Source organism: Annulohypoxylon maeteangense, assembly GCF_022496945.1.
Source record: "Annulohypoxylon maeteangense strain CBS 123835 unplaced genomic scaffold GGS22scaffold_1, whole genome shotgun sequence".
Taxonomy (NCBI): domain Eukaryota; kingdom Fungi; phylum Ascomycota; class Sordariomycetes; order Xylariales; family Hypoxylaceae; genus Annulohypoxylon; species Annulohypoxylon maeteangense.
Window position 1 is genome coordinate 3,320,805 of NW_025953248.1, and position 13,082 is coordinate 3,333,886.

The 13,082-nt window shown below is 46.1% G+C and overlaps 3 protein-coding genes across 3 annotated transcripts; 2 read left to right on the forward strand and 1 right to left on the reverse strand.

Moving 5' to 3' along the window:
- Nucleotides 1-365: 365 nt before the first annotated feature.
- Nucleotides 366-2,521, forward strand: GGS22DRAFT_13939 (uncharacterized protein). Its single transcript, XM_047958674.1, has 3 exons — nt 366-839; nt 918-1,347; nt 1,425-2,521. The coding sequence occupies exons 1-3, from the start codon at nt 536-538 to the stop codon at nt 2,191-2,193; spliced, it is 1,503 nt and encodes a 500-aa protein (XP_047824301.1). The 5' UTR covers nt 366-535; the 3' UTR covers nt 2,194-2,521.
- On the reverse strand, nt 2,151-5,469 carry GGS22DRAFT_13934 (uncharacterized protein). The gene is made up of 2 exons (XM_047958671.1): nt 4,875-5,469; nt 2,151-4,811 (listed from the first exon to the last, which is right to left on the reverse strand). Exons 1-2 carry the CDS (start codon nt 5,340-5,342, stop codon nt 2,850-2,852), a joined length of 2,430 nt encoding a protein of 809 aa, XP_047824302.1. The 5' UTR covers nt 5,343-5,469; the 3' UTR covers nt 2,151-2,849.
- A 5,172-nt stretch (nt 5,470-10,641) lies between these two features.
- GGS22DRAFT_150983 (NAD(P)-binding protein) lies at nt 10,642-11,912 on the forward strand. Its single transcript, XM_047959400.1, has 4 exons — nt 10,642-10,773; nt 10,834-11,081; nt 11,191-11,470; nt 11,535-11,912. Exons 1-4 carry the CDS (start codon nt 10,737-10,739, stop codon nt 11,789-11,791), a joined length of 822 nt encoding a protein of 273 aa, XP_047824303.1. The 5' UTR covers nt 10,642-10,736; the 3' UTR covers nt 11,792-11,912.
- Nucleotides 11,913-13,082: the final 1,170 nt, after the last annotated feature.

The window sequence follows — 13,082 nt, forward strand, 5'->3', positions numbered from 1 at the left end:
ATGTCTGCATAAGGTGGATCTCGCGGAGTTTAGCGTGGTCCATATGAAGACTACGTAAAGTCAAGATTATAAGTCATCACTTGAATAAATACCTAGTAGCCATCAGATTCCTGTCATTTCCTACTACTCATGCACAGATTGATTTCCTATCTGGGCTGCCAATGTTGATTGCATTGCGCTATCATATTCGTTGAGCTAGATAGCTCAAAAGTTACCTAACTCCGGTTCGGGGCGAGGATCTATCCCGAGCTGTGGCGTGCGACTGGTGCGGCAGCCTACATACATAGACTTCTCAACCGATACTCAGCTCACGGAAACTAAGGGGCTGCAGCCGGCGGTAATTAAGCCGGTCGGGTTCGGAATCTTGCCATTCTCAATCCCTAATCTTCGGCTATCTACCTATCTTGGTAGTCCTATTGATTTTGGCGACATGGCGCCGACCACCAAAAGCTCAGGTGAGACACACGACGATCATCATGCATAGGTACACATCTATAGCGCACCCAAAACTCACGTGGCGTATTACGTAGGGGCAATGCCTTTCATAATGTCAACAGGGACAAAGAAGCCCGACCCCGAGCTGCGGAAGATGATTAGGAGCCACGTTATGAAAGGCAAGAACCGCGGAAGAATACTCCGTCCTAACTATCAGAAAGCCGTAGAGCTGGAAGTCATAGTAGACCCGGACGGAAATATCCCCAAGCTAGATAATGGGGGTTCTTGGAGCTTAGTAGTCCCAGAATATCTCCCTGCCATTCCTAGAAATATCGGTTCGGACTTATCGCTCATACGGTTCGCGGATGAAATAGACGAGCCTACTGTTAATACCATAATAGAGTGTAAGGAACCCTATCTCATCCTTCTACTCCCTTTCTTAGTTAGCCAGCTAATGCTTAACTCGATATTCACCCATCTAGTCTCCACCATCGCGAAGAAAGCCCTATTTCCCCTGGAATCATGCATCGACTTCGGCCCCAAGAAACGAGAATGGATGGAAGATCTCACAAAAGACGCCGCGTACCTCCACGCCATGGCTTTCTCAGCACAAGGCTACTTCGATCTACGACGCGGCCGCGCGCCTTCGACGAGTAGCGCGTTAACAGACCCTCACGTCGTTAAGACACTTAGGCTACTACGCGAGAGACTTGAGACAGTGGATCATGGAGACATGATGCAGTTCCTAGCCAAAACGGCTGCGATAGTGCTCTGTCTCGCGTTCCACGCACATCTGACGGGCGATTACTACGCGGCTAGACACCATATTAACGGGTTACGTCGGATTGTTGACTTGTCTGGGGGATTCGGAGTCTTGAAACATAACGCAAAGGCCATAGTAGAGGTTCTTAGGTAAGCTTGTGTGCCATTTTCCCAGCATGTGAAGGGTGCCACACCACGGACATGTCCTAAAATCAACTCCTCCGTAGGTGCGACATCGGTATGGCCTTACACAGCGGCACCCGACCCGTTTTCTTCTCGGACCTCGAACGGGAACCGTACTGGCCATACCCGGATTTCGCGGCCCATGCATGTGACCCCGCTTGGCCCCTACTCAACGCTGTAGAAGACGAACCATTCCTCGGAATCCTCGACGGCGAGATAGCAACCGCGTGGCGAGTGACGAAACGGTTCAGTACACTACTAAACCACGCCGCCGACACACGGAGCAAACTTCCGCAGGATTACCTTCTAGACACCATGGCCTCCGTCGCCTACCGGCTATTACACAAATCCTCGCTTTTCCCACGGAGTTCCCTCGACGAAGCCATGCGTCTAGGCATACTAGTCTTCGTGTCCAACATCTTTCTTCAATGGGCCGGCGTACGGTTGCCGTATACGCATTTCCCCGCAGCGTATCGGGATTGTCTCGTCAACCTAAATCTCAAGTCCCTAGATCTTTCTCTTAGTATCCCAACCATATCCGATGATAGTAGCGATGTTAGCAACCCGCCTCCATTATGGTCATCTCAGCTCCTTCTGTGGCTGCTTACCATCGGTCGCATATCTATATTCGATTCCTCCGACGGCGACAGGTGGCTGAAGCCCTGGCTACGCGTTAATCTAGATCTGTGCGGCGTGCGCTCCTGGTCCGCGATGCGTGGCGTTCTGGACTCGTTTATGTGGGTCGGGATCGTGCATGACGTACCTGGGAAGTCCCTGTTTGATTCAACTATGTCCGCCAGTCCGTCATCGTGATTTGCTTCGTGGGGCTAATCTATTCATATTAAAAAGATATTGCTCGAAGAACAGACGATGGTCTATTGAGTACGGGGTTCTGGGGTAATGGCATGTTTTGTAAGAACCAATTAAGCAGGCGGCAATGGTTATTTATAGCAATTAGATACTAGGTACCTATCAGACGAGACCGTAGGGTGCTAATATACTGTATTCTGTTAACTTGGTAATTCGACGATAGATATCGAGGGTTTGTAGCCCCAAATTCGGTTCGCACAATGTACTTCATTCATATCCTCACGTCCTAGGTTTCACCCAATTCAATGGTTGGATTCTTGGTTAGGTCGATAAAATTTTCTCATTTGATAAGCCTTTTTTTCTTTCCGCGGCTCATATATAATTCTTATATCCGGAACTCCTCCGCGACATCCTCGCAAAGTATATGTAAATAGTGGTAAATGCGACAGAAATTCAAGCGCTCTTTTTATGCAAGTCGTTCATCATATCAGATGCGAAGTTGCTCTATCATACAACACTCGGAGTGAGGCGCAAACTGGGTATTAGTCTTGTATATTTGACAGAGTAGAACGTCGTTCTCATCCATCCGGCACAAGACACAGAATTTGCACTTAATGTCGTCTTATCCATCAATAATCAACCTATCTCGCATTTTTAAATTAGCGCTCGTATCTCGGTAACGGTTCATGACCCGCGGTTTGATTCGAAGGCCCAGCAATATCATGATAAGGATCTCGGGCACCGTAATCGTGATTGTCATTAAGCACTGGAGCTGTCGGCTCTAAAACACCTGGCTGGCTTAAGGGGGGCGCTGACGGGCCCCCGCCATCATAATCATCCGGAACCTCTGGAGGTGAGCTAGCCTCCAGGAGCAGCCGTTGCCGCTCAAGTTCCTGTTTATCGTCGGCATGAGACCTCGGGGGACCAGTTGGAGTTAGATCTGCGAACGAAGGTGCTGATGGTCCTTCCCTAATATCTTCTTCCAGTGCTGGTAAGCTATTGGGAGGTTGAATGATATTTGTCGGGAAGGTGGAAATATTACTTGGCGCGGATGGCTGCGAAGGACCAGCTCCTGATTCAGAAGGTAGTTGGGGGGGTTGGCTAGGCAATAATCTTTGCTCTGCCTGGCGAGCACGCTCTTTTTCTGTAAGCCCATTTTCATTGGGCAACTCTGGCGGTGGTATATAAATCGGAGCATGGGCCTCTCGATCTTGGAAATCGTAGTAAGAGGTCTGGGGAGATGCGCCTGGCGGAAAATAGCTCTGTGGTGATGGCTCAAGCTGTCCAGCTGGGTACTCTCCATGATAATTGTTCTCATTGTCATATTCATTATGCCAAGTATAATTCGATTCGCCATTCTCACCATTGGCGTTCTCAGTCGGAGGCGGGTCTACTGTCAGCGCTGGGCGTATAACAGATTTGCCCTGTGACCGAGTAGAGTCCATAGTCCCAACCACAACCTCAAATGATACCGATATGACTCCTTTCTCACGTCGTAGGTGATCGGTGTCTACTATTGTACCATTCCAATTAGCAAGTCGCTTTATATCATATGCCCCAGCTGTTGAAGCAGGGTTTCCCCCCGGAACTCCTAAAGAGCCTATCCGACTCGTTTGTTGTGAAGTCCCGGACGATTGACCAGCAAGCTTCCCTCCGAGATCAAGAACGACCTCGATATGATATTTGAAGCTGATTAGACCTCCTGGAACGTTTTTTATGCTTGGAAAGACGTCCTCCGGGACCCTTATAGATGTTGTTATATTCGCTGTGAGTGTAGCGGGATCAATTATCAATGGTGCAACCGCTTGTGAGAGGTCTTTTCGGAAAACACTACATGAGCCGGCAGAGGATAGCGACAACCCTCCAAGGCCGGTTCTTGATCTTGGATAATAATCTTCGCGCTCTAGTCGTTTAGCCTCCTCCTGAGATAAATCTGCAGTAAATAACGATATCGGTGGTGAATAATCAACACGACCCTGCCGATAGAGCGTGACAATGACGCCGTGCATGCTCTTCATACGGCGATTATGTTCAACCTTAATTTTCACCGTTAGCATATCCCCGGCAAGACAACCTCCTTTTAACAATTCAACCGTAGCGTTGATCTCCCTGTCATCACTCCCCGACAGTCTACTTGCAGCGACAGATTCGCCACTAGCATCGGCGCCTCTGGCACTATTGGAGCCACTGTTGTTACTCAGGGCACTCTCGCCACTAATCTCGCTTTGTAGGTCGCCCGGAATTATATCGCTTCGTAATGGACTTCGGGGTAGATTACTTCCGCTTAGTCCAACCGCCGCTATCTCACCGAGACTTGCGCTACTTCCATTTGAATTTTCGTTCACCCTTGTGGAGTCCAAGTCCGATGCTGGTTCCTGCGCTTCTGTCGATAATGAGCCCTGTCTGACCGTCGATGCGACCGCCGGCATTGGTTTCTTCTTCTTCTTGGGTCGTCTACGTAGCGTCTGCATGCACACCTTTCGTTCGCGCGGGGGGACGAGTAAGCCTATGTCCACCTTCTCGACGAGCGCTACTTTTGTTTCGCAGCTAGAAGTCGCAGCTATGGACGTTGGTCTTGTTAAGGTGGCAGTAATCATATAGGATATCGTTCCCCTCTCAAACTATAGATGCCCAATATCAGTACAGTTCACCAGCAGGATAATCACTAAGCACACGGGCCATACATCAATACTACTCGGGAGTCCCTTTGAGGGAAAGATGAGGTCGAACTCGAACTCGAATCTCGTAGGCTTCAACCTCCCTTCACCGCAGAGAACTTGCTCATCTTGGAAAAGAGACGCCAGCCCGTTGCCAAAGTATCTAACATTCCGGTTCTTATCGTGGGATATTACGGCGGGATTGACGGGACTAAGCTGCGCACCAGCGCCGGCATGCTTGTAAACACGAACGAATCCATGTAAAGCGACGGTTAAGTGCGTTATGCGAATGGGTTTAACGACGGAAAGAATGACATGGCCTCTAACATGTTCGCCGGCGGAATATTGTCGGTGAGGTTCATGAAGGCGGATGTGGAAGTCGGCTAGGTTACGTGTCCGAGAGCGTAAGGGAGATGTCAGACGCGAAAAGAAGGATGGTTTCGATGGCGAGTCGTCGAGCGACACGTTATGCGCTTTGTCGGCGTCGGAACCCATCTATTCGATTTGTCTCAATTGACAACGGCGTGAGTGCCAGGCATGACACCACACGAAACCCGTCATCAATTTCCGATCGACCGTTATTAGAAGTTGGGCAGATGGGAAGGGAAGAGGCCAAAGAGCACGCGGGGGGACACGAAGGTTTCGGGATCCGCGTGATTCAGGAGGTTATTAGTAGGAAAAGCCGTTGCAACGGTCGGGCCGCAATCGGCGACAGAACAACGGTGAGGTTAAAAAACCCCAATAGGAGTCCTATGGCGTCGTAAGACAACCCAAAGATCTGTTAATGTAGAGGGGAGGAAAGACTAAGGAGTCTTGAAATAGGCTCGTTAGAATTGGCTTTCGGGAGGGTTCACCAAGATCTTGGGTGTTGCATGTGCCAAGCTGTGGGAGAGGCTTGGTAAAAAAAGGACTTGGGTTTAGGAGCGATTGCCAAGAGATGGTCCTCTTGCTTTTATTATTATTAATAGGTAGCGTCGGGGACTTGTGCAGCATACGTAAGAGCTTAGACCGGCCCTTAAATTGATAGTCCGGAACTGTTAGATGGTTTAACGGTTTAACGTTTTGGTAGGCGTGGCATGCCAGATTGAACCATAACCTTAGGAAGTATGAAAAAAAAGCCCAACGGTAAGGAGCAACCCCAACGTTTAATATGTCTCTAACGGCTAACCTAATAATGCTTTATGTAATCAATTGTTGTAGGACAAGACAGCCCTGGAGGACAGTTTCCGGGAATTATCCCTCTCGAAACTCAATTGTATGGGGCACGCTAGCGCATTGTGAAGTAGGTAGGTACATGCCTAGTACTATGTAGGTAGGTACTTACGATATCCATGGAAGGCATCTTGTGTCACGAATCGACGGGTACTTGCAGGCACATATGTAAGTCTTCTCGCGTCCAAGATCTTGGTATTGCTTGAGTCGACATCATTCCCGGCAGCTGCCCGGCTAGATTTATTTATACGCCTCGGAAAGTAAACTGATAGACAGTCAGTCTACCTAGTAGTAGGCATCGAGCCACTTACGTACCCTGTACCGATCGGTATCATCAGCTCTATGTATGTAGGTAGTATAATGTACCTACAATACATAGGTAGGTAAGCAGGTAGCTGCTAGCGAAACTGGAGGGGGAAAGACTCAGGACTCAAGACTCGGAACTAGCGCGTGCTGTGCATCTTTTACGAATGCATGACGCTCGAAATGAAACGTTTTCGCGGAAGAAAAAGGTCTTCTTCTGCGATTGGGTAACATCGGATGAGCACTGGTAGTTCGGTTTCGAGATACTTTTCGCTGTGCTACTGACGACTAATGCCAACTAGTAATAGTAATAGTAATAGGCGACACCAATTACAGCATAGTACAATGTACGAGCTATTCAGATGAGAGACGCGCACTCGGTACCATCAAGGAAGAAATGATCTCCTTCAGTTGGATGCCTACCTATCAGCTATGTAGGTACCTACATAGGTAGGCTGGTAGGTTATCCAATTGCATCCATATGGAAAGGTCTCAGAATGCGCCACCTTGCCACGGACGTGCTTCGGTGGCGTTGGAAGATAAGAATCCATATTCAGTAAGCCGCGTAAGAAGGTAAAGGCACAGCAACCAAGCAACTTATCCATCGTCAACTCTACCAACCGGAGTTAAGGATGTAGAGAAGAATTCTCAAGATCTACCTCGAGCGTGCGCGCTCATTGATACCAAATGTACGCGCGTAGTAAAATTTGACGTCGTGCAGTTCCATCCTCCAACCGGCCAGGATCACCGACTCCGCGCATACTACTAACGTTGTCGAAACTCGTCACAGCGTCTCAGACTCCAATGACACTCCCGTCTTGAAGTTGAAGGTCTGGTAATAGCCCGGGCTATACTTCAACCCCAACATTGTCGTCACTTTTGCAAATTCATACCAACTAGGTAAACACGAGAAACCAAAGCGATCAAGTGTGGACTCAGATTAAATCTAATCAGCCCAGTCTTAACTCCAAAAGCTTAAGTGGAAATGTTGAAAGGCTAATCGACAAGCTTTCTCATCCAAATAGGGCTTAGTCCTTCGGCAGCTAGCCGAAAAGTATTGGATCTGTGCATGACTAGGTATCTAGGGTCCCCTTAGCTCCCCCGTAACGTCGCCGAGGTCTAGACCCCGGAAAGTTAATTGTCAATTACAAATGTATCTCAATGTATTTAGCGCTGTACCACAATCATATTCAAGTCTCCCATGGGAATATCTCGAAATTACTTAATAAATAGATTATCATTATAAAAACTAAAAGCAGCATTGAAATACACCTTTCGATGTATACCTAGGTAAGTAACCAGATACCTACCTACACACACAATCGGTTATGTTTACCACGTGATTTCTAACACCACGGCAAACTCCTTTTCAATATATTTCAGTCCGTCTAGGAAAGGTACCACAGCCCTAAAGATATTCCAAGGGCAAGCTTGACATTAAGATGCGACCATACTAGGTACGAAACATATATGGTATTTAATCAATTTAATCCAGGTGGAGGCTTGAGAAGAGCATTGGGGAAACACATACCCAAGAACAAAAATCAACCTGTCAATGAAACGAGGCGTTGTTTGTGATCAACTCAAGTGTTCTCGGCATTTATAATGGGCACGAGTTGATGACCAATCGACAATCATTCGTTTATGTATGCGTTGGACCTTTCACCGGTTTGTGCTTCGTCGTCTGCACTCTAGAGATCACCTGAGCTTTGAGGGGATTGGACTTCGTTCAACGGGTGGTCCGCTTACAATGATACAAAAATATCATCGCGGGGTCGGTGTAGATAATATACTAGGTACTTCAAAATGTGTTCCAACATTTATCGAAACAGCTACCTAATCGTTCTATTGGTGAAAAGTACCTATTGAGGGAAACTTAATATATTTTCCTGGGTGGCCCTATAATAAAGTACCCAGTAAATAACTTGGCAGAAAGAAGGCAGGTATTTCATCAAGGGAAACATGATTGTTTCACGTCACTGCCCATTTTATTCAAACACGCAAGTTCCAACCCTCCCTAGCCAGAAATACCTTGCCGTATTGTCGGCTGTACAACACTACCACGAGGCATTGTTCCAGTAGGTTTATACGCTGCAAGGGTGGCAGATATGTTTGTATTAGGTGTGACGTCCCTGTAAACTACGAAAATGCATGCTCCTTCACTCACGTCCAAAGTTCACAATACCCAGATTCCCTTACCTAGGTATCTACTAGGTAGTAGAGGTAAGTAGGTAGATATAACATTAATTAGCCATCTCTTGTCAAACTTCGAATTTTAACCACATGCTACCTAGGAGGTGAGCGTGTGATTAGTAAGTTCTAAGCTGGGTCATTTTATTATATGAATAACCCAATTAGAAAAGTTCGTATGTTCACCAATCCTATTTGATGTCGTTCCAAATAAAGTTAACTAACCTACCTAGATTCTACCAACATGTAGCCCTTAAAACTAATAGCTATTAGAAAACAAGGAGTGACATACGTCGGCTTATAGCCCAGTTTTGAAGACACTTAGAGACAGAAAAAATATCACGACAAAGAATGCTTTGCCTCGGCATTTTTCAACATATGGAACGTTGTTTTCTTCTCCTATACAATTTATCTTGCACGGTGCAATCCAAGAGATTAATTCTACAGCTTCTACCATCCACCAAGAGTTATAATGGGAGGTAAAGGCAAGTGTCAGCATAGTCTACTTAACGCAAATCTCTAGAAGCTAAGCATGTTCCTAATGTAATTGACTTCATTTTTCGCTGTCAGGGGCTTGGAAGGAGAAACAAGGTAACAGCGTATTACCTCACTGGGTACCTATATATCATATAAAATATGCGCGGACGAATAGGGGCCTTCTATTCATCGAATGAAAGAGGAAAGATGGTAGACGTTAGGTAGTCATTCATTGAACCTAATCATTACTATTCCAAAAACCTATTATAAACCTATAACGAGCTACTTACTATTATCACCTGCTCTATGACACAGTCTCCAACTACGGGCTTCTCCCCAGACAAAAATTCTCCAATGAGAGTTACCTACTTAGCAGAGTAAATATTTGCTAGGCTAAAGGGGTGAAGAGTCTTTAGTTTTGGTAGACTAGCTTAGCCTTTGTGTAGCCCCTATGAGGCTATAGCAAAGCATAAGGGTATATAAAGAGAACGTTGCCCTCAGGAGTTGAAAGAGGTAAACACCTGTGTAATGTCCTATCTGCCACTTTTTACGAAAATAAAAGAAGGTTCTTCCCTTTACCTGTTAAGGGGGCAGGCATTGGATTGATCACCCTTTTCTTCTTCACATAGAACTCTAGTTCTGCCCCTCTAAAAAGGGTGCTCTAGACGTCCTATACGCTAACGTGCGTTTAAGTTGATGTTTATGCAATTGCATTGTATATACGTCCTATCTAGACGTAAAAAAGCTTATCGTCATCTGAATTAACCGCAGGTAGTCCTGATAAATAGTGCACTGTCTAGGAACTTGGACGTCCCGAACATTACGTAATTGGTATTAAAGGCAGCAAGAAGGTTGACGATAGTTTCATTTGCTCCGCAAATGATGTTTAGAAGTATTCATAAAAAGTAGTATATACCAACAGGTATGTAGGTATCGGAATATCGGTTTTTATTAAGTATAAGAGGCTATACTGTGATTTAAGTAGAGAGCTACGGTGTGAACCCTTGAAAACTAAGATAACAACAAGGAGTGGGCTATTTTTGTGTCTTTACTGGGTAAGGGGCACAGTATTGCGCCAAGTACCAGGTAGGTCAATCACTAGGAAAATATTGGGAAAATTTCAAGTAAAAGTGATATCGAAGATCGTCAAATGTGGTTCACCAAGGCATGGAATAATCTCCGAATCCTACCTTGGCGTAGTAGTGTGCTTCACACATTCTTCGTAAGTTGCCATGGGTGCCTAATCCTTCGAATTAGATGGAATCAACTTTACCAGAGTTGATTATAGTTTTCAGGGTGTAGGAATAGGTAGTTATCGAAAAGGGCATGCTAGCGGACTAACCCCTGAGCATTTTCAAGTATTTGATAGTAGGTACCTTGTAAAATGAATGGAGATGGCATGGATAGCTCAGTCAGGTATAGCTTTTAGCTTTTCTCATCGTACGCCGCACGACCGGAGTGTCCCTTGTGTAACACATGCTCCAACGCGACTCCCCTGAGTGTCAGCTGCTGCTGCATAGAAGCGACTTAGGAGTACCCTTGTGGGGCACCGTTAGGCTCCCAGGGGCTATAAAAGGAAGCTTCCACCCCCTTTGAATTTAGAAGAAGCTCAGGTGTCAATACATTCGATATTACCTTTGAAACGCATACAACCTGAAGTTGAGGGACAGGCCTTGACATCGAACTATCCAAAAAAAAAACAGCAACATGGACGTTACTGGGAATGCATTCGTCACCGGGGGAGGTGAGTACCTACTTTAGACCACAGCTCACGAATCCATAGACTCTAATTTGATATATCTAGGAAGCGGCATTGGCAAGGCTGCTTGTTTGGCTTTAGCTAAAGAGGGTGCTAGTGGAATCCTCGTAGTAGATATCAATGTGAAAGCTGCCGAAGCAACAGCCGCCGAAGCTATCGCCATTGCCTCTAATCCCAGCTTCCGAGCCGAGGCATTTGGAATCGATGTTTCAGTCGAAGAGTCGGTGAAGAAAGCTGTTGCACACATGGTTCAGTCCTTTGAGCGCATTGACTACTGTGTACACTGCGCAGGGGTGAGTTCTAAATTCCAGAATACCTAGCCATTAGCCATTGGTCATTACGTATCAAGTGCTGGCAAACCCCAGATACCTATCTTGGATGATTGCTAAAACTTCTACTAAGATCACTGTACAAAGCGCTACACCCATGGCTGAGGCTAGCTTCTCTGAGTTCCAGACTCTCGTCACAAACCACGTTCATGGAACTTTTCTTGTCAACAGTCACATCTTGGCGGTCATGAAGACACAAGAGTTAAAGCCAGTAGACACAGCTACCCCATATCTTGGAGGTACCCGTGGATCAGTTGTCAATTTGGGTTCCGTACTCGCTACTTGGGCGGCACCCGGTTTCGTTCCATACATTGCGTCGAAACATGCCGTCTTGGGAATTTCTAGGACTGCAGGCAAGTAGCATGACTGGCTTCGATCTCGTTTTTGTGGAATCACTTTCTAATATTTATGTTACAGCTATCGACCACGCAGGATCGGGAATTCGAGTAAATTGCGTATGCCCAACCTGGGTAGACACGCCATTGTTTGACAGGTCTGTCAAGGTGATTCCCGGGCTCGACAGAGAGACAGCCTTGAGCGGCATCCCGATGAATCGGTTATGCACGGCAAAGGAGGTATCCGACGCAATCCTCTTTCTGTGTGGTACAAGATCGAGTTTCATCACAGGAATTGCCTTGCCTGTAGACGGCGGTCATGATATATGTCGCGTATAGGGTTCGATGAATAGAATACACGTCACTCAGTAATACTATCGCGGATACTAGGTACCTAGTATACAATGAAGTGTATTCAATATTATAGACAATACAAACCATGTACCCGAGAGCTACCCAAGTTATCACTTCGAAGTGTTCGTTCAGTTGATTGGTCGTATATCTATGAATAGGAGGCGTCAAAGTGGCTAGCTGAGCACCCACAAAAATGATCCTCTTTTCTTTTGTCCTGTGCCACTTACGTTTGTCGTAAATATCATCGAATACCTAGGTACTAGGTAGGCAATGGACACGCATCAAGTAAGAAAAGGTCTGCTGGATCAACCAATTAAATATGTACCATGGTTGGTAGGTAATTACATAATCTTGATATTTAAGGTCTAAATAATGTCGTATCATTTCACGAGAAGTTTTGAGAAAGAGGTGAATAAGTAATCATGAACCTAAGTCGTAATTATGGCCCTCCAAAGATATCGTATATCCTACCTATCATATATAGACATCGTAAAGCTGTGTGTGGCTTGCGCCAAGATGCAGAAGCCCCCAAAACAGCAGCTCCATTCTGCAGATGCTCGGTCTTTCGGTATGTATCCATTCCCGACACAAAATTCAGCATTAGAAAGGGACGAAACTCGACCTTAAGTCCGGGTCAATTACATTTGCAAGGTTCCTTCTAATCTAAGCACAAAGTCTTGAGGGAAGCACAAGCTTTTATACCCTTCAATGACACACCAACTTGAGTTGGGTAGGTATAGAATGAGTAGCCTAGGAGGTATGTATGAGATCTATTATGTGTGAGAAAAGAGGGGGGAAAGGAGGGGGCTGGCATATTGTTTCCGTAAACTAAAACTTGCATTTATGTAGGAGACAAGACATTACGACAACGCCGCATATGGAGTATATTTCGACGAAAACCTGATTCGCCTGAGGCTTGGCCTCGACCGCTTTCCGAGAAACCTGTGAAAGACGGAACCCCACTCAATTGCCTATAGTAGGTACCTAGTACATGCATACTACCCTCTTTGGACTTGTTATCATCGTAACCTCTTTCCTATCGTGGACCTTACTATCGCCTCCATAATCTCCTGGTTAGTATTACGATGGGATCGTTGCCGAGGTTGTGGAGAAGCTTAGTAGTAGGCCTAACAAGTGTCCTAACAGATATATCAAAATCTGACTGAGTTCGACGTCGTTGATGAAAGTCCACATATGGTGGAGTGAATCTCCCTTCATTTTCATGGACCGCTTTCCGACACCTTCAGCGCATATCGGCAGATGGAGCGGATCACGG